The 23779-nt window shown below is 52.0% G+C and overlaps 2 protein-coding genes and 1 long non-coding RNA gene across 9 annotated transcripts in view; 1 reads left to right on the top strand and 2 right to left on the bottom strand.

Annotated features, from left to right (window-relative positions):
- Positions 1-12627, bottom strand: part of C6H11orf80 (chromosome 6 C11orf80 homolog) — a 62696-nt gene extending 50069 nt beyond the window's left edge. The window contains exon 1 of the mRNA XM_050960446.1: positions 12545-12627. Within this exon, the coding sequence (XP_050816403.1) occupies positions 12545-12568 (24 nt within the window). The 5' untranslated portion in view covers positions 12569-12627. The remainder of the gene's footprint in view (positions 1-12544) is intronic.
- LOC127054368 (acylphosphatase-2-like) lies at positions 12615-23558 on the top strand. 7 transcript variants are annotated; one of them, XM_050960458.1, is made up of 6 exons: positions 12615-12724; positions 15226-15308; positions 15672-15765; positions 17939-17955; positions 20698-20807; positions 22957-23558. In XM_050960458.1, exons 3-6 carry the CDS (start codon positions 15711-15713, stop codon positions 23069-23071), a joined length of 297 nt encoding a protein of 98 aa, XP_050816415.1. In that variant the 5' UTR covers positions 12615-12724; positions 15226-15308; positions 15672-15710; the 3' UTR covers positions 23072-23558. The 7 variants fall into 7 exon arrangements, with proteins under 7 accessions (XP_050816415.1, XP_050816416.1, XP_050816413.1 ...); XM_050960459.1 differs by having other exon boundaries at positions 12632-12724; positions 15587-15765; XM_050960460.1 differs by having other exon boundaries at positions 12638-12724; positions 15226-15359.
- On the bottom strand, positions 13263-13859 carry LOC127054369 (uncharacterized). Its single transcript, XR_007775233.1, has 3 exons — positions 13749-13859; positions 13568-13586; positions 13263-13465 (listed from the first exon to the last, which is right to left on the bottom strand). It is a non-coding gene; the product is annotated as an uncharacterized LOC127054369 (long non-coding RNA).
- Positions 23559-23779: the final 221 nt, after the last annotated feature.

Raw genomic sequence — 23779 nt, 5'->3', positions numbered from 1 at the left:
CGGGATTCCTTCTGGTGCGGTACCTCTGTTCAGTGGTCAGACCACTCATATATGAATTGGCAAGGCGCCACAGGAGATTTCTCCCAGCCAATTCAATATTGAGGGGTCGTGTATTGGACAGCAGGGTAAACGCCAGTTGGAGGGCTCCTGTCAGACACCATGGGTCAAGGGACTAGCGTGCCTCTTGAGAGTCCGTTGGGGATTGTAAATAAGTTATGGAACGAAGGGAAACTCCCAGTACAGACAGGAATGTCTAGGAAGAAGTTGTACACACTATGTGTAAGGAATTGGACTGGGTATACCGCGGTATTGGCCGACCCGGAGATGAGGTGGCCTTCGTATGGCTCTTTCGAACAGGCTGCCTTAAGAGGAGTAAAGAGCCAGATCGAAAAAGACCATCCGGGACAGTTATGTTACTGGTTTTGTTGGGACACAGCAGCAGAGCTGTGGAAATCTTTAAAAATTATGGCAGTCAGGTACTCTCCCAAGAGTGAACCCCCTCCAGGTTATTTCAATGAAGGGTGTAGACAACGGCGTGTTTTGACTCGTCAGCTGGTCCCCTCTGCACCTGCCCCTATTCCTCCGCAGGGGGACTCTCTCCATGTAGCAGAGGGGAATCTGCAGAATCCCAGATTGGAATTTCTGCAGAAGGATGAGGAGGAAATGGAGGGGCAAACCTCGGGAGGAGTAGTTACTAGGCTAATGTCCAAACAGATACAGCAGGGTGCATGCCCCCCCCCCCCGAGGATAGCCCAGAGGATGTCCCCGTCAAATCTCTTGCGAGTAATAAAAGTATAGTTAGAGAGATGCCTTTACAGGTGCACGATCAACCTTATATGAGCAATGATGGACGGTTACAACATGCTAATATTGTGGAATATAAAGGATGGCTAGAATGGGATTTGAAAGAGTGGGGACGGTTGTCAGGGTCTTTTGGGGAAAATCCCCGAAAGATCATAGAACTTCTAGAAAGATTGTTTTTAAGTTATAATCCTACTTATACGGATGTGGATCAGTTGTTAAATAGAGTTTTGACCGGAGAGGAACGTAGTAGATTGTGGATGGCAGAAAGGACATGGGGAGATAGCAATGCAGTTAATCTTACTTGGATGGATAGGCGGGATCTGGCCGCTGGCTGGAATCCCCTAGACTGGACTCAGCCAAGGCTGACTCAGCTGCGAACAGATCGAGAGCGATTGTTAGAAAGACTCAAGGAAATGGCTCGCCGCTCGCCTAATCAGGCTAAGTTCATGCAGATTCGGCAGGAGTCTGATGAGCCGCCCAGAAAGTTCTGGTCGAGGCTATTGGAGGGGGCCCGAATGTTCACTCAGATGGATCCTGAGAGAGAAGCAGACCACCCTACTCTTATTTCGTTTTTTGTGAATCAGTCGGTGCCCCCTGTAAGGGATTACTTCTTAAAGTTTCGCCCTGGTTGGGGAGGTGAGTCAGTCACTTCAGTGTTGGACGTAGCTGATTTTGCCTGGGAGAAAGAAAGGGAAAGTAGTAAAAAGAAAGAGAAAAAGGAAGAATATAAGCTGATGGCTTTAGCTTTTCACGGTGGTGTTCGAGGCAAAGGCCGTGGCCGTGGCAGGTGATTCCAGGGTGCTCGGGGAAGAGGGTCCTGGCGACCCCAGCCATCAGGAAATTGTTTTCAGTGCGGACAGCCCGGTCACTTTAAACGTGAATGCCCCTGGGGACGCCCAGAGGGTCTGGTTGCATCCGCAGATGCTTACACAAGTGAGGAATACACCCCTGCACCACCAGCTCAGCCCATTCCCCAGGCCTGGATCAACTACGGGAAACAGCAGCAGCCACAGCAAACTCAGCCTCCTCAATGACGGTACCCCGGGGGCGAAGGCAAACAATGTGATGGTCTTATTTCCTTAATGTCTTTAGCCGGCTCCTTTCTCACTTTCTCCCCTCCCAGCAAAGAGCCTGGTTTACCCTTTCAGTCCAGGGACTGCCTGTCTCTTTCCTCATTGATACTGGGGCTACTTTCTCTCTTTTAAATCATGCCCCCTCTCCCTGGCTATCCTCTGAGGTTAAAACTGCGACTGGGGTGGAGGGCAACCCACAGTCTCTGGGACTCACTTTGCCTTTGAATGTTATTTATGCTGATAAATGTTTTCCTCACTGTTTTCTTTTTTCCCCAGCTTGTCCGATCCCTTTGATGGGCCGGGATTTACTCTGTAAGCTTGAGGCTACTTTAACCTGCACTCCTGAAGGGGTAGGATTATTGATGACAGTGTTAGGAGATTCGGCCCCTACTCAGGGTAATTGGGAAACACCCCCCTCTCTCTCCCCTGACCTCACTGACTTGCCTTCAACCCTCTGGGGAATTTCTGACACTGATGTTGGCCTGCTCCTTTCGGCAGAGCCCGTAAGGATTCAGGTGAAGCCTTCCTTAACTCCCCCGTCAGTCCCTCAATACCCCCTGTCGCTGGAAGCCCGGGAGGGCATCCACCCCATTATCGAGGGATTCATTGCACAAAAGCTAGTCCGCCCTCAGCGCACTCCCTGTAACACCCCTATACTGCCTGTCAAAAAGCCTCCTAAAAAGGACGGAGACCCTGTTCGTTGGCGCTTTGTACAGGATCTACGAGTTGTTAATCAGTATGTGGTCCCTCTTCATGCAGTAGTTCCTGACCCAGCTACTATCATCAGCCAAATCCCCTGGGATGCTGAGTGGTTCACTGTTATTGACTTAAAATCAGCTTTTTTCAGCATTCCTGTGCACCCAGACTCTCAGTATCTCTTTGGTTTCACCTGGGAGGGACAAAGTTATGTCTGGCAACGACTTCCTCAAGGCTACAGAGACAGCCCCACGATTTTCAGCCAGTGCCTCCGCCACGACTTGGAAGGTTTCACCAGTCCGCAGGGATCCACATTGGTCCTATACGTAGATGACATCCTATTAGGTAATCGCGAAGAAGCTGCCCTCCGCATCGATGGTAAGGCACTTTTATTATACCTACACACCAGAGGCCACAAGGTAGACCCTAAAAAGATTCAGTGGGTCTCACAAAAGGTCCGATATCTGGGCTTCCTGTTAACCCCAGAGGGAAGACAGATGGACCCAGCCCGCATAAAGACTATTCAAAACTGCCCTCTACCGAACACCAAGAAACAACTTCGAGGTTTCTTAGGATTAATTGGCTTCTGTCGCCCCTGGTTGCCGTCCTGCGGGGAGTTAAGCAAACCGCTCCACCGACTCACTGCTAACCTTGCTCCTGACCCTTTGCAGTGGTCCCCGGACACTATTCAAGCCTTTCAGTTACTCAAGGACAGTGTGGCCTCCTCCATGTCTCTCCGCCCCCCCAATTACAGCAAACCCTTTCACCTTTTTGTCCACGAGAGGGGCGGAATTGCTAGTGGTGTCCTTACCCAGCTGAGCGGGCCCCACCATTTCCCGCTTGCTTTTTACTCTCAGCAAATCGACCCTGTCGCTCAGGGAACCCCATCCTGCACCCGGACTCTGGCAGCAGCTGCCCTGCTGATCACAAAGGCAAAGAGCCTAACCCTGGGTCATTTTACCACGGTTTGGACCTCTCATGCCTTGTCAGCCCTTCTGCGTAGGGGCACAACCCAAGTCTTTTCGGCCCATCGTCAGCAACAGCTAGAGGCCGAACTCTTAGAAGACACTAACCTAATTTTTGAAAGGTGTGGACCCCTTAGTCCAGCTACCTTGCTTCCTGACCTGCCAGTCCTCCAGGATCAGCACGACTGTGTGGAAGTAGTTTACAGCATCTTACAGATAAGAGACAACCTGTTTGACGTGCCACTGGACAACCCCGATTGCATCCTCTTCTCGGACGGAAGCTCCTTCTATGTTGATGGCAAGCGTTTCACTGGTTATGCTGTCACCTCTGAATGGGACATTCAAGAGGCCGCCTCACTGCCAGGCAACTGGGGAGCCCAAGCCGCTGAACTCTATGCCCTGGCCCGAGCTTGCCAGTTGGCCGCTGGTAAGACCGTTACCATTTTTACTGATAGCAAATATGCTTTTGGAGTTGTGCATTGTCATATCCACCTCTGGAAGTTTCGAGGTTTCCAGACAGCTGCCGGTAAACCCATTCAGCACCTCCCCCTCATCCACAAGCTTTTGGACGCCCTCCAAAAACCCTCTGTCCTGGCTGTAGTTCACTGCCGGGCCCATACTAAAGATAGTAGCCCCGTTACCCGTGGGAATGCCCTGGCTGACGCCTCCGCTAAGAAGGCTGCCACCTTACCTTTAGCCATGCCCACATTGGCTATTGCAGCCTCCTCCTTTACTCCACCGCACCCCGTACCAGTACCCGCTGCTGAACTACAATCGTGGGAGAGCCTCGGGGCCACTCTGGTCAAAGGGACCTGGCTTATGCCAGATGGCCGAGCCTGCCTCCCTCGCTCCACATACCCCGTGGCAGTTCGCTGGCACCATGATAAAGGGGGTCACTACGGCACGCACGCCCTCGTGGACACCATCGCTCGCTTTTGGTATGCTCCAGGCATTCAACCCTATTGCCTATCAATAGTGAAAGCATGCAGCACATGTCAGCGTAATGGACCTGCTCCACCTCTTAACAAAATTAAGGGTGGAAGACCTCCGCCTGCTGCTCCATTTCAACATCTTCAAATTGACTTTGCAGATATGCCAAAGGCTTTTGGGAAAAAGCACCTCCTTGTTTTGGTTTGCCCTCTGACTTCCTGGGTCGAAGCTTTTCCTACTGCTAATTGTACTGCTGCCACAGTGGCGAAGATTCTCCTTAGAGACATTGTACCCCGTTTTGGCATCCCTCTTGTGCTCGACTCAGATCTCATATGACCGCGTGTCAGTTTCTCTCCCTACAGGCTCGCCTTCGTACCCTTTGGAAAGCCTCGCAGTTTTCCCAGACCGTGCCGCTGGAGGAACAGATCCACCCGTTCCAACCAGGGGACTTCGTCTGGGCCAAAAAGTTCGTTCGTGACGACACCCTCCAGCCAAGGTTTACTGGACCCCACCAGGTTCTTTTGACAACCCAGACTGCAGTGTTCCTGGAAGGACGCAAATCTTGGATCCACCACTCCCACATCAAGCCAGCCGTAGTGGACCACAGTGACGGACCAGCAGCTCTTGTCACCACTGAGGACACTGCCTTCGACCAGTGGACCAGCTTACCTCTCTCAGACATTAGACTTAAATTGACTCGAAAAAAATGAGAGGACCCTTTATTCTGACAACTGTATGTTTTTTTTATGCTTTTTTAGTTTATTTTCTGCTTATGAAGAATGCTGTGTTTTTGTAAATGACACCTACTCTGACACTTTTCAATGTACCAAACACCTAAGGGAAATGGCTAAAAACTACTCCTCTGGCCAGCCACCTTATGATTGGTGGGGAGCCTTATGGAATTGGCTGCCCGGATTTGGGTGGGTTAAAAAAACTCTTGGTGGGTGTTGTTGGGGCCATAGTAGTCCTTATAATACTGTGTTGCTGTATTCAGTGTGTCCCCTCCCTCATAAACTCATGTAAGTCAGTTTATTCTTTTCCCACTTCAGCTAAAAGCCTTACTCTCTTCGAATTGGCCCAGGCTGAAATTGCCAAGCGGCCCTTGAGATCTTGAAATAGGGTGTAGCTTTTTGATTAATAGTTATCTCAAAGCTACAAATGGAGGAATGTTGGGTCTAAACTTTTGGTGAACTTTGGGGAGCCAAAACACACCCAGACTGACTGTCTCTGCATAATCCTTCCTGAACCCTTTTGAACAAAGCACTGCCCTGCAAACTACTCATGACACCCCCTTTCCCTAGTAGCCATTAGCCTTTATCTCTATGCATTTACTTGTTAACTTGCTTTTCCTGTAAAATCTTGATTGATTATGCATGACCATTATCTTTTGTTAATCACTTTGTTTACTTCTGTGTATAAATATTGATGCTCACCCCTAATAAAGGGGCCACACTTAATCTAAAGCTTTTTAGAGCTAAGGATAGTGTGAGCCCGTTGATCAATGCATTGGTGTCTGGTCTCTGACAGAATTGTGTGCCCCATACCAACTCCGCACGAACTCGGGTGCTGGAGAGGTGAGTGAGGACTTGCTTTATTACCTAACATTACGAGCATCTCCAGGTCCCAGTGGAGAGCAGAGCCCAGTTGTGCTAGGTACTGTACAAACACACACTAAGGACCTGCATCCACACAAAAGTTGCCCCGCTTTAACTTTCTTGGTCTGGTTAAAGCATTACAACCTGCCTAGTTTGGATGCAGCCAGTCAGGCTAAATGTGTTTATACCAGGATAGCTCACAAGGGGAATAAGCTATAATAAGATAAAGCACCTTCATCCCAATATAACTGCATTGCAGTAGGGGCTGTCCTAGTATAACTATACTAGTAAAAAAGTTCATCCCTGACCAAAATAATTATACTGATACAATAAACGTATGCGTGGAGCAGGTCTACAGGCCAAGCCTCCAAGAGCTTGGTCTAAATAGACACAGGGTGGGAGGGGAAATAGGGACACCAAGAGGGGAATGAACTTGCCCAGGGTCAGTGACAGAGCTGGGAATAGAACCAAGGAGTCCTGACTCCTAGCCTTCCCCTATGACCACTAGATCCTACTCCCTTCCCAGAACTGGGATAGAACCCAGGAGTCCAGCTCCCAGCTTCCCCTGCTTTACCCTACTAGACCCCACTCCCCGTCTAGAGCCTGGCCTAGAAGCCAGGAGTCCTGGTTGCCAGTCTCTCTGTGTCCTAGCCAGAGGGCCATGCTGCCTCCTGCTATTGACTTTCAACACCTTATTCCTTCACAAACATCTCCTGTTCCCCTTTGATGCTAGTGCCACATGTATGGTTGTAAACCCCTTGGGGCAGGGACTGAGCCATGCACTGCCTGCGGCGTTACAGACCAATGCTGCATGCCCATAATCCTGTAGATGGACTGGAAAATCAGTCACACACCAATCCACACAGGGCTGGGAAAGGGAGAAAGTCCTTATTAACAAACAAAAGTTCTCCGTCACACAATAGGCAGCTGGGGGGAACAAATACAGGCCAAGCTTATTGGGTAGAAGTCTCCTCTCTTCCCCTACTCCCCACCCTAGACTCTGCTGCTGCATAATCCCCTGCAGCAGGATGGAAAGTGGATTAAGATCTCTCATGGCAAGTCCCCCTCTGCCAGTGTCACAAACAATCTCCCTCTTTGGGAAGATGCCACAGCCAGCAGGAGATTGCAAAACACCCACCTTGATTCAACTAGATCTGCTGTATTAACCCCTTGGCAACTGGCTCAGCCTGGAAGGGCCAGTTCTTGAGCCTTTAAACATGGAAGGATGTAGGGTTTGAGTTGTGGGAGGCCATGCAGGGTTTCAGAGCTGAACGCCTGGAGTTTGGGGAGCTGTGGTGCAAGGAAGGAGTCCATCTCAGCTGGGGTGTCACTATGGCAGAGTTCATGTGATCATGGTAGTCTCAGTAACTATAATAACCTTCCTCTGACCCACCTCATCAGGAAGAGCCGGTGCTGCCTATCCTTGTTCAAGCTCTGCTGGTTACCTGTATGAGGTCACAGTTTCATAACTTCCTCTACCCCCACTGGGCCTCTCTTTCCCTTCCAACAACCTCTTAGATTTCCAATCCTGGGACAACATTCCTACTGCGGTCAATGGAGCCAGAGAAAGGAATATGGACAGGTGTGAATCCTTGCAGAAAGGTGGGGAAGCAGCTTTACAACCACTGACCTGTTGACATCTTCTAATCTAGGGCTTACTTAGGGAGAAGAGCTGGGAACTCAGAAAGGGATCTCCCCCTGCTCAGAAAGGCGGAAGACAGACAGCAGCTGTTTTCTTGGCTCTCATTAGAGACCTCAGGATGGGCATGTAATAAACTGTGGCCATGTGCATATAGACACCACAGTGATGAGACCCAGATGCTCAGTCACAAAAGCAGAGGCTCCCTGGAACTAGCTCAGCCGGCTCTGAGCAGTTGCTCAGTTGCTGCTTGAGGCATGAGTGCACACACACACGCTGAGCCAGTGCAACATACATGCATCCCCAGGCTGATGGCACACAGATCAGTAGACCCTAGGAGAGAGAACACAGCACTAGCAGCTTATTGCTACAGCCCTCCTCATTATAGTATCTCAACCATTAATGGAATTGATCTTCCCCCACCCTTGGGAGGCAGGAAGATATCCTCTCCATTTTACAGAGGAGGAAGCAAGGCACAAAGGACGCAGATGGCCTCCACTGCTAAGCCAAGAACTGAATCCCAGACCTAAGCCAGCGTGCTATTTACCGAACACTTTTCCTAGCTGCAGAGGCAACCTCTCTGCTATATGCAGGCAACTCTGTATGACACTGCACAGCAGTACCTCATAGGTTGCAGGTACTTGCTAAAGCCCTGGATAGTCCATGAAAGAGCATCATTCCTACCTCTCCACCTGCAAAGGTTCATGCAGCATGAACACACATGCACATGTGCACACACAGCTATTAATGCAGGAAACTTACACCTCACTTTCATGATTCTGCATTTCTGAGGCTCATAACTTACAAGAGCACCAGGGAAACAAAACTACAGGCTCTTTATTTCAGGAAAGAAGCATGGACCAGTGGCTCAGGCCTAAGACTTAGGACACCAGGGTTATATCAGAAGGGGTACATCAGAAGCAGGAAACTTGCTAATCAACTAGTGGGGCCATTGGACGACTGAGATGCTAAAGGAGCACTCAAGGACAATAAAGCCATTGTGGAGAAACTAAATTAATTATTTGCATCGGTCTTCATGGCTGAGGTGAGGGAGATTCCCAAACCTGAGCCATTCTTTTTAGGTGACAAATCTGAGGAACTGTCCCAGATTGAGGTGTCATTAGAGGAGGTTTTGGAACAAATTGATAAACTAAACAGTAATACTTCATTAGAATCAAATGGTATCCACCCAAGAGTTCTGAAGGAACTCCAATGTGAAACTGTAGAACTATTAATAGTACTCTGTAACCTATCATTTAAATCAGCTTCTGTACCAAATGACAGGAGGATAGCTAATGTGAGGCCAAATTTTAAAAAGGCTCCAGAGGTGATCCTGGTAATTCCAGGCCAGTAAGCCTGACTTCAGTGTCAGGCAAACTGGCTGAAACTATAGTAAAGAACAAAACTGTCAGACATATAGATGAACATAATTTGTTGGGAAAGAGTCAACATTTGTAAAGGGAAATCATGTCTCACCAACCTACTAGAATTATTTGAGGGGATCAACAAGCATGTGGATAAGGGGGATCCAGTGGATATAGTGTAGTTAGATTTTCAGAAAGCCTTTGACAAAGTTCCTCACGAAAGGCTCTTAAGCAAAGTAATCTGTCATGGGATAAGAGGAAAAAGGTCCTCTCATGAATTGGTAACTGGTTAAAGATAGGAAACAAAGGATAGGAATAAATAGTCAGTTTTCAGAATGGAGAGCGGTAAATAGTGGTGTCCCCTAAGGGTCTGTACTGGGACCAGTCCTATTCAACATATTCATAAATTATCTGGAAAAAGGGATAAACACTGAGATGGCAAAATTTGCAGATGATTCAAAACTACTCAAGATAGTTAAGTTCCAGGCATACTGCGAAGAGCTATAAAAAGATCTCTCAAAACTGGGTGACTGGGTAACAAAATGGCAGATGAAATTCAATGTTGATAAATGCAAAATAATTCACATTGGAAAACATAATCCCAACTATACATATAAAATGATGAGGTCTAAATTAGCTGTTAGCACTCAAGAAAGAGATCTTGGAGTCACTGTGGATAGTTCTCTGAAAACATCCACTCAATGTGCAGCAGCAGTCAAAAAAGTGAACAGAATGTTCGGAATCCTTAAGAAAGGGATACATAATAAGACAGAAAATATCGTATTTCCTCTATATAAATCCATGGTATGCCCACATCTTGAATACTGCGTGCAGATGTGGTTGCCCCATCTCAAAAAAGATATATTGGAACTGGAAAAGGTTCAGAAAAGGGAAAGAACAATTACTAGGGGTATGGAATGACTTAATTAGAGAGATTAATAATACTGGGACTTTTCAGCTTGGAAAAGAGGTGACTGAAGGGGGATATGATTGAGGTCTACACAATCATGACTGTGGAGAAAGTAAATAAGGAAGTGTTATTTACTCCATCACATAACACAAGAACTAGGGGTCACCAAATGAAATTAATAGGCAGCAAGTTTAAAACAAACAAAAGGAAGTATTTCTTCACACAATGCAGTCAGTATGTGGAACTCTTTGCCAGAGGATGTTGTGAATGACAACATTATAACAGGGTTCAAAAAAGAACTAGATAAGTTCATGGAGGGGGTCCATCAATGGCTATTAGCCAGGAAAGGCAGGGATGGTGTCCCTAACCTCTGTTTGCCAGAAGATGGGAATGGGCAACAGGAGATGGATCATTTGATGATTACCTGTTCTGTTCATTCCCTCTGGGGCACCTAGCATTGGCCATTGTTGGAAGACAGGATATTGGGCTAGATGGATCATTGGTCTGACCCAGTATGGCCGTTCTTATGTTACCCCAGCTCTGCCACTGACCATGGGCAAGTTCACACCTGATGCTTGTTTCCTCTCCTATCTGTTGTCCTTCTAGATTGTAAACTCTTTGGAGATAAGGACTCTCTCTCTCATTAAATGGCTATACAATGCCTAGCCCAATGGCATCCTGATCTCAGCTGGGACGTCTAAGAACTACTGTCATGTTAATAATAATAAACTGGAGAGTTTTCTATGTCCCTTGTTGTTTTGCAAAGCTGTTGCACCAGCACAGTCCTCCATTCTGGAAGCTGCCACCTCTACATCAGCCTTAGGATGAGCCTTAGGATTTGTCCAGGCCTCTGTAATGTTTATTTTACTAATGATCTTGGATGCCTCAATGTTTGACATGCTGAGCTTAAGACACCTGATTTTTCAAAAAGCCCTGAGCACTTCTCTAGATGGCTAAGGTAGTTCTACGGCTCCATCACCAGAATATCTGAACACACAGCCATCTCTACTGCATTTATCTGCACATCGCCCCTGGGAGGCAGGGCAGGGCTAGTATGGTATCTCCTTTGCACAGATGGGTGACTACAGCTCAGTGAGACTAAGTAACTCGCCCAAGATCACACCGGAAGTCTGTAGCAAAGCAGGTAATTAACACAAAGCCATTGTCCCTTTTGGACTGGCCACCTGCCCTCTGAAAACCTGTTTAATCTGCCTCAAATTGGGCACCCTAAAAATCACTATTCTCTGTTGAAAATCTCAGCCTGTATTCTCATCTCACACAACCTTGTTGCAGCTCTCTGGTCCCAGTCTGTTATTTCCCCTGCAGGCCCAACTAAATACTCCAAGGTCTATACATTATTTTTAATTTCAAAAGCACTTCTAGTTCTCTCTATCTGGGCAGAAGCTGGGAATAAATCATGTTTTCCCATCAAAAGTCACATCACTGTCTGATCCCTGAGACCACAACAGGGATCTGTCAACATGATCAAAACTGTAAGCATTGCAGTCCCGAAATCTTGTTTGTTGCTGCTCTTCTCACTAGGATCCTAAAATCACACTCTGGTCACTACACATATCTACTTAGGGATAACTTCTGTGGAATGAGCTACAAAGTCCACTAGGAACTTGGTGATTTTATATGGAAAGAGTTCACGAGAGTGATGGGTAGCAGGATCAACTCATGTTGGAATCCCCAACTTTACCCTCAATTACTTTTGAAATATTGCTTCCCCAGAAGGGAGTGGGTGCCATGCACTAACGGAGATCAATGCCAAGCAGGCAAGATCAGAGCCATAGTTTGAGCCTCAGGTATGTGGAAAAAACATAAGAATCAGAGATTTTTGATACCACATGATTTTTATGGAGGGAATTTATGTCAGTAACCCCTCATTCATATGACCCCAAATTGGGACCACTAACCAAATCCCAGGCACTCATGACGCACAGAAAATGTCAAGATAATCCAAATAAGAATGTGGATTTTAAAGCACTTAGAAAAGTTGCCAGTTAAAAACAGAATGACAAAACAAAAAAGCAGCCAGTGAGTGTATAATGCCCAGCCTGGCCAGGCCAAAGGAGACTGGAAGGGTCAGTGGGTCATGTCATGGTCACCATCAAGGCCAGTGAGCCAGAGGATGATGGTGCACAAATTGTGAGTGGAGAAGGGGGGATGGATTTAGGTGGCTAGGGCAGTGAGGCTGGTAAGAAGGGCCTGGGAGGGTGATGTGTGAGTATGAGGGTAACTGCTCACGGGTGATGGAGATGTGTGTGCTGAGGGGCCCTGGCTGGGGGTGCAGGTTGAGGTCCGGTGGTGGAAAGGAATGGGAGATACGCCCGCCCCCCCCGCAGAGAGGGAGGCCTATACTAGGGAACTGCCCTCAAAGCCAATGGGAGAAAATGCCTCCACCCCCTGGCACCCTCCTCACACCCCATCCCCCAAAGCGCCATCCCTGACCCCCTAGTGCCCCCACTGATCCCCCGTGTCCCCAGCAACTTAACCCCCAGATGAGCCCACGCACCCTACTCCCACCTCATCCAACTTAGCCTCACGTCACCCCCCGGCCCGCACCGTGCGCGTATCCGCTCCCTCCATTACGCCGTCTTGTCCTAGTAACGCTCAGTCCCGCCCAAGGGAGCCGCGGGAGCGCGCGCCAACCGACTCCTTCCTCGCGGGAGCGCGCGCGCGGACAGTCTTATGCTTCCAACTCCCTCGCAGTCCCCCCCGCCGCTCTCCGGTCCAGCCATCCAGGTCTGACCCCCCACCTTCCGGAGACCGCTTCCCAGCCCCGCCCCCACCCCCACCGCCACCGGCCGCCCCACACGTGACCCCTCGCAGCCAGCCCTGCCTCCCTGAACACCCCTCAGCGCAGCCCCATAGCCAGCCCCTCGCAGCCAGCCCCGACCCCCCCTGAAAACCCCACAGCGCAGCCGCATAGCCAGACCCGACCCCCCCCTGAAAACCCCGCAGCGCAGCCCCATAGCCAGACCCCTCGCAGCCAGCCCCGACTCCCCCCTGAAAACCCCGCAGCGCAGCCCCATAGCCAGACCTCTCGCAGCCAGCCCCGACCCCCCCCGAAATCCTCACAGCACAGCCCCATAGCCAGACCCCTCGCAGCCAGCCCCGACCCCCCCCCTGAAATCCTCACAGCACAGCCCCATAGCCAGCCCCCTCGCAGCCAGCCCCGACCCCCCCTGAAAACCCCACAGCGCAGCCCCATAGCCAGCCCCGACTGTCCCTGAAAACCTCACAGCGCAGCCCCATAGCCAGCCCCGACTGTCCCTGAAAACCTCACAGCGCAGCCCCATAGCCAGACCTCTCGCAGCCAGCCCCGACCCCCCCTGAAAACCCCACAGCGCAGCCCCATAGCCAGACCTCTCGCAGCCAGCCCCGACCCCCCTGAAAACCCCACAGCGCAGCCCCATAGCCAGACCTCTCGCAGCCAGCCCCGACCCCCCCTGAAAACCCCACAGCGCAGCCCCATAGCCAGACCTCTCGCAGCCAGCCCCGACCCCCCTGAAAACCCCACAGTGCAGCCCCATAGCCAGCCCCGACTGTCCCTGAAAACCCCATAGCGCAGCCCCATAGCCAGACCCCTCGCAGCCAGCCCCGACTGTCCCTGAAAACCCCAGAGCGCAGCCCCATAGCCAGACCCCTCGCAGCCAGCCCCGACCCCCCCGAAAAGCCCACAGCGCAGCCCCATAGCCAGACCGCTCGCAGCGAGCCCCGACCCCCCCTGAAAACCCCACAGCGCAGCTCCGCAGCCAGCCCCGACCCCCCCTGAAAACCCCACAGCGCAGCCCCATAGCCAGACCCCTCGCAGCCAGCCCCGACCCCCCCTGAAAACCCCGCAGCGCAGCCCCATAGCCAGCCCCGACTGTCCCTGAAAACCTCACAGCGCAGCCCCATAGCCAGACCCCTCGCAGCCAGCCCCCGACCCCCCCTGAAAACCCCGCAGCACAGCCCCATAGCCAGACCCCTCGCAGCCAGCCCCATAGCCAGACCGCTCGCAGCCAGCCCCGACCCCCCCTGAAAACCCCACAGCGCAGTCCCAAAGCCAGACCCCTCGCAGCCAGCCCCGACTGTCCCTGAAAGCCCCACAGCGCAGCCCCATAGCCAGCCCCCTCGCAGTCAGCCCCGACCCCCCCGAAATCCTCACAGCACAGCCCCATAGCCAGCCCCCTCGCAGCCAGCCCCGACTGTTCCTGAAAACCCCACAGCGCAGCCCCATAGCCAGACCCCTCGCAGCCAGCCCTCACCCCCCTAAACCCCAGATCCAGCCATCCAGGTCTGACCCCCCCACCGACAGCCCCAGATGTGACCCCTCGCAGCCAGCCCCAACCCCCCCTGAAAACCCCACAGCGCAGGCCCATAGCCAGCCCCATCGCAGCCAGCCCCAACCCCCCCTGAAAATCCCACAGCGCAGCCCCATAGCCAGACCTCTCGCAGCCAGCCCTGACCCCCCTGAAAACCCGACAGCGCAGCCCCATAGCCAGACCCCTTGCAGCCAGCCCCGACCCCCCCTGAAAACCCCACAGCGCAGCCCCATAGCCAGACCCCTCACAGACAGCCCTCGCCCCCCTGTACTCCAGATCCAGCCATCCAGGCCTGACCATTCCCCCCGAGACAGTTTCCCAGTCCCACCCCCACCGACAGCCCCAGATGTGACCCCTCGCAGCCAGCCCTGACCCCCCGTGAGAACCCCACAGCGCAGCCCCATAGCCAGACCCCTCGCAGCCAGCCCCGACCCCCCCCCTGAAAACCCCACAGCACAGCCCCATAGCCAGACCCCTCACTCTCCTAAACCCCAGCTCCAGCCATCCAGGACTGATCACTTGGCCTCATCCAGAGTCTGCTCCCCCAACATCCCAGCCCCCTCCCCTTCACTGAACCCCCATGTTTCAGCCCTGAGCTCTACCCCAGCTCCCCCCAGTCTTGCCCCCATACTTCAGTCTCCAGGACAACCCCCCAATTTATTCCACACCAGACCCTGACTCCTAGCTCTACCCCCAGACCCAATCCCTCCCCACTCAACACGCACACACATTCCTTTCCTCCCACCCCCAAATTGGCCTAGCCCTCCCTGCTTTCCAAGGGCAATAGAGATGGAGTAGGGGGAGGCAGAGGGCAGGTCTGAAATAGCTGGGATGGGGTTGGCACTGGGGTGGGAGGTTGCTGCTGGGATGTTACAGGAGGGGTTTACCCTAGCACTGAGCATGAGGGATACCTAGCTCTTATCTAATGTTTTACAGACGGTGAAACTGAGGCACCAGGAGAGGAAGTGACTTGTCTAAGATCACTGAGCAGAGCAGTAGCCAACCCAAGGCTCCCGAATGTCAGTCCAGTTCCCTGTCCCAATACTGATATTGGGTATTTGGGAGGGAAGGTTAGCACTGGAGTGAGTGGGAAGTAGCTGGGAGTTGGGATAGGAGGTCCCATAGCATGGAAGTAAGAGAACTTCTGCGAGGGGGAAAGCCACACAGAGGGGGGCTGAGCCTGCAGGAAGAGGGGTTTCCTATCGGGCTTGTGAGTGCAGTTGGAGAGGGCTGGGGGTGGGGGTGGCATGAGTGGCTTGGCCTGCTTCTTCCTCACCATGCTGCCTCCATCCAAAAGGCTCAATTTAGTAACAAGCAGACGGAGCTGCCTGCAGCAGATCACATAACATGCTGTGCTGCAAACCCTTGTTCACTCCCACCAGCTCCCATCTGCAGCCCACCACACTAGCCCATGCCGTGTCATGGCTTCCTCAGGACTCTGGGCCCTGGATTATGAGGTCTATGGGGACGTGCAAGGTAAGTGTATTGCATTTTGCACTGTTGACCAGCTGCATTGACTTTGTTGCAAATAGAGAGGATCATTCCCCTGCTTGCTCTAGCCAGGGATGCTGCAAATAGCTCATGAAAGGAGAGTAAATCTCACTACAGCAGGACAGCTGCTCCCATGCAGCAGGGCTGGGAGGGTTTCAGTGAGCCCCAAATGAGCTTATTAAAGCCAGTACCACAGGGATAGGGAATGGGGAGCTATTCCAGACACACCACTGTCATCTTGAGTGGCGTTTTGCAGAGATATTTCTCAGCATGGGAGCAAGGTTGTCTCCCTCTGTCCAGCTCTGGGCAGACCTCACCTGGGCCCCTCAGTAAAAGAAGTGAGATTGGGGCCCCTCAGTAAAAGAAAACAGATTTCATCCATTGCACATTGTAAAACCCCTCAATAGAGCTCTTTCAGGCAGGAAGGAGTGTTGTCTAGTGGGTTGAAGCAGGTGCGTGGGGGCTAAGAGTCAGGATTTCTGGGTTCTAGACCCAGCTCTTGGAAAAGGAGCAGGGTCTAGTGGTTAGAGCAGGAGAGATTGGAGTCAGGACTTCTGGGTTCTACTCTTTGCTCTGGGAGGGAGAAAAGTGTCATGACTGAATCACAGGATTGGTAGTGCAGATTCTAGCATTCTTTTCCTAGCTCTGCCACTGATTTGGTGGGCAGTCTTTGGTAACTCACTGTGCTTCACTGATACATTGGATGCTGTGAGTCCATTCATGTCTTAGCTGGATGCAGGAAGCACTGGTTGAGGTTCTGGGACTTGGGTGGTGCAGGCGGTCCGACTGAATGACCACAATAGTCACTTCTGGCCTCAGAATTGATGGAGTTTTCTTTACACCTAGATAGAAGGACTGATCCTTGGTGTAAATTAGATGATACCAGGGCCTAGTGCAGAGGTGGGCAAACTACCGCCCGTGGAACCCTCCTGCCCAGCCCCTGAGTGCCTGCCCGGGAGGCTAGCCCCCGGCCCCTCCCCTGCTGTTCCCCCTCAGCCTCAGTTCTCCCCGCGGCAATGCTCTGGGCAGTGGGGCTGCGAGCTCCTGGAGCAGCGCAGCTGCGGAGCCGGAGCTTTACCCAGTACTCTGTGCTGCACGGTGGCGTGGCTGGCTCCAGCCGGGTGGTATGGCTATAGTGCCACCAGCCACTGGTGCTTCAGGCAGCGCGGCAAGGGGGCAGGGAGCAGGGGCGGTTGGATAGAGGGCAGGGGAGTTTGGGGTGGTGGTCAGGGGGCGGGGGTGTGGATAAGGGTTGGGGCAGTCAGAGGGTGGGGAACATGGGGGCAGGGTTCTGGGGGGGCAGTCAGGAAGGGGGTTGGATGGGGTCACGGGGGACAGTCAGGGGCAGGGATTCTGGAGGTGGTCAGGGGACAGGGAGAAGAGGTGGTTGGATGGGGCAGAGGTCCCAGAGGGGCAGTTAGAAATGAGAGGAGGGGTTAGATGGGATAGCGGGGGGCAGTCAGGGTCGGGGTTTCCAGGGGCTGTTAGGGGACAGGGAATGGGGGGGTTGGATGGGGCAGGAGTCCTGGGGGACCATCGGGGGCGAGAAGCAGGAGGGGTCGGATAGGGGACGGGGCCGGGCTATGCCTGGCTGTTGGGGAGGCACAGCCTCCGCTAACCGGCCCTCCATACAATTTTGGAAACCCGATGCGGCCCTCAGGCCAAAAAGTTTGCTTGCCCCTGGCCTAGTTTTACATTTCCATTCATACCTCAGATGCTGAAGTAAATTTCACAAGCTGTGGAGTTGTGGGCTCATTGGGCACCTTTGGAACTTATTGCCACAGGAGCTAAAGCACTGATCAGAAGCCAAACAAGGATAGGATGTTCCTGTGGATAACAGGAATATCCAGAGTTAGAGCAGTAAATCTTAAAAACCAAACAAGGCTGTGGCAAGAACAGACACCATCATACTCCAGGACATGAGCTAATGAAGGTCAAGTGGGGGCTTTCCCAGGAGGCAGGTTATTTCAGCACAGCAGGGTTTTCTGCACTTTCCTTTGAGCAGCTGGTGCTGGACAGTGCCAGGATCCCAGGATAGATGGTTCCTGGCCTGGTCTAGGCTGGTGATTCCTACATGATTAAGAAACAGAGCTGGCATTTAATGCCCAGCATTTGCTGCCTATTTGCAACTGACTCATCTTTTCTTTCTTCCTGCCAGGTGTCTTCTTTAGAAAGGTAAGGGTATGTGTGTAAGCGGGCATGGGGGGAGCCAGCTTTTAGAGCACAGACTATCAGAGGGGACAGCATGCTTGGTCGCATGGCACTGTCTTCTGATTCCCAAATGCCCCTAGTCCAGACTCTCCTTCCCAAGCCAGTGTGAGGTAGCTGTGGGCAGGGAGGAGGAGCCAACCTAGCTGGATGCACTAAGGGCCTGTACTACCAAACTGGAGCTGCTGTCAGGGCCCCCAGGCCAGCAGTAATGTTGCAGATGGTAGCCAACATCAGGAGCTGCTTGCTGGAGAGGATGGTCCAAGGCAGAAGGGGACCAGATGAAGTCTTGGGCCTGCAGATGCAGGGGCCAGTTTGGAGGAGAAAGGTCTCTGGTGATAGAGCATCATGTGCAAGGAGAGGAGAATTCCCTGACTGATCAGCATGTGCACCTCGATGGCCAGCAACCCAGGCTATGAGAAGTTTTGAAAGGCCTTGGTGTGGTTTCTCAGGAGCACTGAAAACAAGTGCTGGACCTCCCTCCCTTGGCCACCCTGCCTCCTCCATCCTCCCACCCCCCCGAGTTTGGCTGGTGCAGACCTCCCTTGGAATGGCTTTTTCATTCAGTGCATGGTTAGACTGTGGAACTCACTGCTACTTGATCTTATTGAGGTCTAGAGCTGAGCAGGTTTCACCGAAGAATTGGCCATTTCTATGTGTAATGAGAACGTCCAGAGTTAATATAGTAAATACTAACTAAGAGACGAGTCTGAGAGGGATCTAAACCCACATACTTCAGGGCATGAGCCAGTTTATAACTATTGGGGTCAGGAAGGAATTTCCCGTGGGAACAGAGATCTTGCAGCTTCCTGAGACCCTCAGGGACGGGGCTGCTGCTGGAGATGGGATACTGGGCAACATGGGCCCCTTGTTATGATCTAGTCCTATGCAGTCATTTGCTGCACCCCATCAAACAGTGAAGAGTCTCTTTCAATCCATCACCTTCCATTTCTTTTTCAAAATATTAATGATAATATATAGCATTTTGGATGAGATGCTAGGTTAAGGGAGGGAGGTTTTTGAGCCATTTATCATTTAAAAAAAATCCACGTGTGGTGGTGGTGCAAATATGGGGAAAGGGAATTATTCTAATCTGTGTACACACCGAACCAAATCTCTAATCTCTTTCCAATATTTACTAGAGAAAAGGCCAGTGGGTATAACTGAAGGGTGGATCAGGTGGATGGAGCCAAATCCATACTGCCTGTAAGCCCAAGCCTCTTCCTTTTTGAAGCAGGGCTGATCAGAGCCATGAATACAGCCAGCCTGATTCTTGCCCTGAAATTTGGGATCCTGCAACGTGACTGGGTGGTTTCACTGTGTAGAATCAGAGCCAGATGCAGGCATAGGTGCATAGAGGGCTGTGCTTTGGGTCCCAGATACTGGAGCTATCTGGTTGCAATGGAATCTCAGGACCATTTAAAGGGAAAAAAAAGAAAGAAAGAAAAAGTTTCTGATGCTCCTGTCGGAAAGACAAGCTTCAAAATATGCCCAAGTTGTAGCCACTGCAGGAGAATCTGCCAGAGTCTGAGATAACAGCTCTGAGAGGGGGAATTTCCCTGAGTGTAACTGATGCAGCAATGTCTGCCTGATTCTGCAGAGAGCCTGAGACAATAGCTTTGAAAGGGAGGAACGGCCCAATGCATCTTGATGATGTACCTGCAAATCCCTTTCTCTGGTGTGCATCCATGCTGAATGCCAATTTATATTGCCCAAAAGACTCTCTCATAATGTTAATGTTGCTTCCTGGACCTTGAATTGACTGCTGGGCCCAAGCTGATTAGTCCATGCTGATTGGATGAGCTCAGTTTTGGGGGGCAAGCCTGATGGGGCATAACAATTTTCCAGACTTAGTGTGCATGTGGATTTTAGAGCACTTTGAAATGTCGGCTCTTAATATGAGAGCTTGGTTTGATTGAACTCTAGCATAGCTAGTACTCCTTCGTGATCCAGCTATCATCATAGATCCCAGACACTGTGCTCTCTTGATCCTCCTGGCCTGCTCTAGCTACCTTTCTCCTAATATTTGGCTCTATCTACTGCATCCAGCTATCTCCCTAGATTCTAGTAATCTTAGATGCTCTCTATCTCTATCCGTCCATCCATCCATACCCTCTCTCTCCCTCTCCATACACACCCCTCAGTCTATTTAGTGATCTATCTATCCCCATACACACCGCTCCACCTCTCTATCTCAGCCCATAGGATGCTGGTTTCTCTTTCTATAGGGACTGAATTGAGGCAGTAGATGGATAATCACAATGAGGCTCCAGGCCAGCATCCAGGACAGGCACTTGTGAGGTCATGAACTTGTAGGGAGCACCCTGTCTAATGCTGACTGTTCCTCCTCCCACTGATTCCCCTGGCTGGCAGCTGATATCCAAGCCGAGACAGAAATGTGATTACCCCTCTGCAAAGGCATATGAAAAGCTGGAAGCTTTGCAGGAGGCAGGGAGAAAACCAAGCTTGTCTCATGCTCTCTGGGGTGGAAGCTTGCCCACTCAGACCTGATGGTGATGGAATCTTTCCCCTCAGAGCTGCACTTCCACACACTTATGCAGGGAGCTACATGGTGGCGGTGCACAGCCCAGGCTGTGCCACTCAGAGATCAGTCCACAGGGCGGGAGAGGCTGTATGCCAGGGACTGAGGCAAATGCCCGTTCCGTTGGCTCCCGCAAGGCCTTGGTAACCTTGTCTCTTCCTCTCCAGTACACAGAAGACCAGGGCAAGAAGCTGGGGGTGGTCGGCTGGGTGAAGAACACCCCCTATGGGACTGTGACTGGGCAGGTGCAAGGGCCCAAGGAGAAGATTGAGATCATGTGAGTATCAGCCAGGCTTCCTAGCTCACCAGTTGGCTCAGTGTTAAACATGGGTGGTGTTCACCCTTCTGGGTATCAGAGCGAGGTGGGGTGGGGGTGTGAATAGCTGCTAGGCTTGGGGTTGAGGAGCTGCTGGTATCACTCCAGCGTAAGTAGGAGAGAAAGGATCCCAGGATGTGGAGAGATACGGAAAAACTCCTCTTTGTGTGCCCCCAGCTCTTCCTTCACCCGTGTACATAAAACACAAGCTGCAAGTGTTGAAGGCCCTTTGTGGCATAGCTGAGCACCTGCCCCACTCGAAGAACTCCTAGCCTTTTTCACCCACCTGCCCAGCAGTCAGCTTCTCCCTGTAGATCGGGTTCCCCATTGTGCCAGGTGCGGCACACCTGCATCCAGCTGAGATCAGGTCCCCTATCACACCAGGTGCTGCCCAGACCTCCCCTGACTGAGGACCTCCTCATGCCTGGCATTGCACAGACCCTCCCAACTGAGGGTCCTCTCTGTTGTGCCGGGTGCAACACATGCCCTCCTGACTGAGATCGGGCCCCCATTGTACTGGGAGCCACACAGACCATTGTGCTGGACATTGCACAGACCCCCTGACCGAGATCAGGTCCCTGTTTGTTATGGGTGCTGCACAGACACCCTAATTGAGATCGGAGCTCTGTTGTACTTGGCATCGTGCAGACCCCGGACTGAGATCAGAGCCCTGTTGTACTGGGAGCCACACAGACCCTTGTACCAGCATTGCACAGGCTCCCAAACTGAGTTCGGGGTCCTGTTATACTAGGTGCCGGACAGACCCCCTGACTGAGATTGAGGCCCCATTGTGCAGGGTGCTGCATAGACGGTTCATTCCCCGCCCAACACACACACACATTTCAGTTTAAACAGACAAATGGTGGCAATGGAAACAGGCCCAGAGAGGGGAAGGGGCTTGTCCAAGGTCAGTGGCAGCACTGGGAATAGAACCCAGGAATCCTAAGTCCCAGTATCCCGTCCACTGGGCCACGCTGCCTCTCTGAGAAGGGCTGTGAAAGTGCCCAATCCCGAGAGCTGACCTGACATTCCTGAGATCTCCAAGGTGGGAAACATCCCTTCATGCAGGAGCAAAGCCGTTTCCAAAGACCTATGTTGTCTCTGGCGCCTCCAGTGATCTGCAAGTCTAAGGTATCTGCCAGACTGCGGGGGGGGAGCATGTGCGATCCCCTCCCCTGCAGGAGGGAAGGGGTTAAACCCTAGGCCTAGGCAGCAAGATCATAGACTGTCACGTTCCCCATTTGAAACCCTCCTGCCTCTAATTAGGGCAGTTCCCTCAGTGCTGCTGCCCTAGCCAATCAGTGGCTGGAAAATCGGGGCCTTGGCTCAGCCCCAATTAGCTTCCCCTCCAGAAGGGACAGAGAATTTGCCTGATTAATTTCTCTCTGCAGGGGCCATAGAAACCTGCTTGCCCATCCCCCATGGCAACCGGGAAGGGCAGGCGGGGCAACTTCCGTAGCAACGGCTCCGTCACCTTCAGAGAGATGACAACCGGAGGCAGTTTCCATAGCAACAAGTCCCCCTTCCATCACCTTCAACATTTGGAGACAGAGAGAGAAGTGGAACAGTTTCCATAGAAACCAGTCTCCCCCCATTTCCACCACCTTCAGGGCTTGAACAAATCGGGGTCGCTTCTATAACAGCCAGTCTGCTTCATTCTACCATCCCTTTTCACAAATGAGATAATAGGGGGAAGGCAGGGTCCATAGCGACTAGTCTCCCCCATCTTTGCTTCAGGTCCTGGAAGGAGATAAAAGAGGAGGCAGGTTCCACATGGACTTTACAGGCTGAACCTGTTTGTGTGGGATAATGGCTGGGTAAATGCCAGCTGTGTAAACAGGGAGCCCGGACTCCTGGGTTCTGTCCCTAGATCTGGGAAAGGAGTAGTGTCTAGTGATTAGAGCAGGGGGGCTGGGACTCCTGGGTTCTATTCCTGGTTCTGGGAGGGAAGTGGAATGTATTGGGAGTGGGGGAGGCTGCAGCCCCCTAACTCTGGGGTTCCATCCCTGGCTCTGGGAACGGAGTGGGGTCCAATGGTTAAAGCAGTGGGGCTGGGAGCCAGAGCTCTCCTTATGGATGCTTATGGATGCTCTTCCCCCCACCCGCACAGGAAGAACTGGCTGCGCAATGTGGGGAGCCCGATGTCCCGCATTGACCGGGCTGTCTTCTCCAATGAGAGGGAGATCTCCACCCTGGAATTCCCAAATTTCACCACCAAGTACTAGGAGGTGGGGCCAGGACTACAGTGACCCCTTACCTTCCTTGGGGGACCACATGACAGTGACCTCTGCTGGCTGGCTGCTGTTCCCGGGTGGAATGCAAGGACACCTGCATCCCAACCTGGCCATTGAGCATGTCTTTCCCTGCTTCTCCCGGACATCAGGGTGTGGGCCTGGCTCCCGGCACATGGACCTGTGACTTCCTTTGCCAGCCTCTCACTAAACTCCCATTCCCCAGCAGGGGCCCTGCCTACAGAGCACCTGAAGCCCCTACACCTGATGCCTGGCTCTGTGCATAAGCTCCCACGCCGTGACCTGAGCCCCGCCCCACCCCACCTCTGCTTTGCACTAATACAAATGGCTGTACTGGCCCCCTAGTATTTAATCCACCCCCACTGTGAAGAGGATGCTGTCTGTGCTTCCACCAGCCCTCCCACCTGCATAGTGTATTTCTACAGAGGGGCTCAGTAAAGATGACCTGAGAAAGCGAGAAGATTGATGGCTGTGCTCTTGTGTTTGCTTCCTGGATGGGTGGGGTCAGCCTGGGTGGATTTTAAAGTAGAAAACCAAAGGCAATGGTGTTCTCCACTTGGTTTTTTAACCTGGAAATAGCAGCATCATGCCTCATTTCCCCTTTCTCTGAGCTGGAGGCAACTCAGCAATGTGGCTTGGGCTGTCCCTGAGCCACTGAAGGAAGGGGTCTGTACTAATCAC

The sequence above is a fragment of the Gopherus flavomarginatus genome, chromosome 6 (genome assembly GCF_025201925.1).
Source record: "Gopherus flavomarginatus isolate rGopFla2 chromosome 6, rGopFla2.mat.asm, whole genome shotgun sequence".
NCBI classification, from domain to species: domain Eukaryota; kingdom Metazoa; phylum Chordata; order Testudines; family Testudinidae; genus Gopherus; species Gopherus flavomarginatus.
The sequence above is the reverse complement of the archived record's forward strand: the minus strand, read 5'-3'. Positions and strand labels throughout refer to the sequence as shown.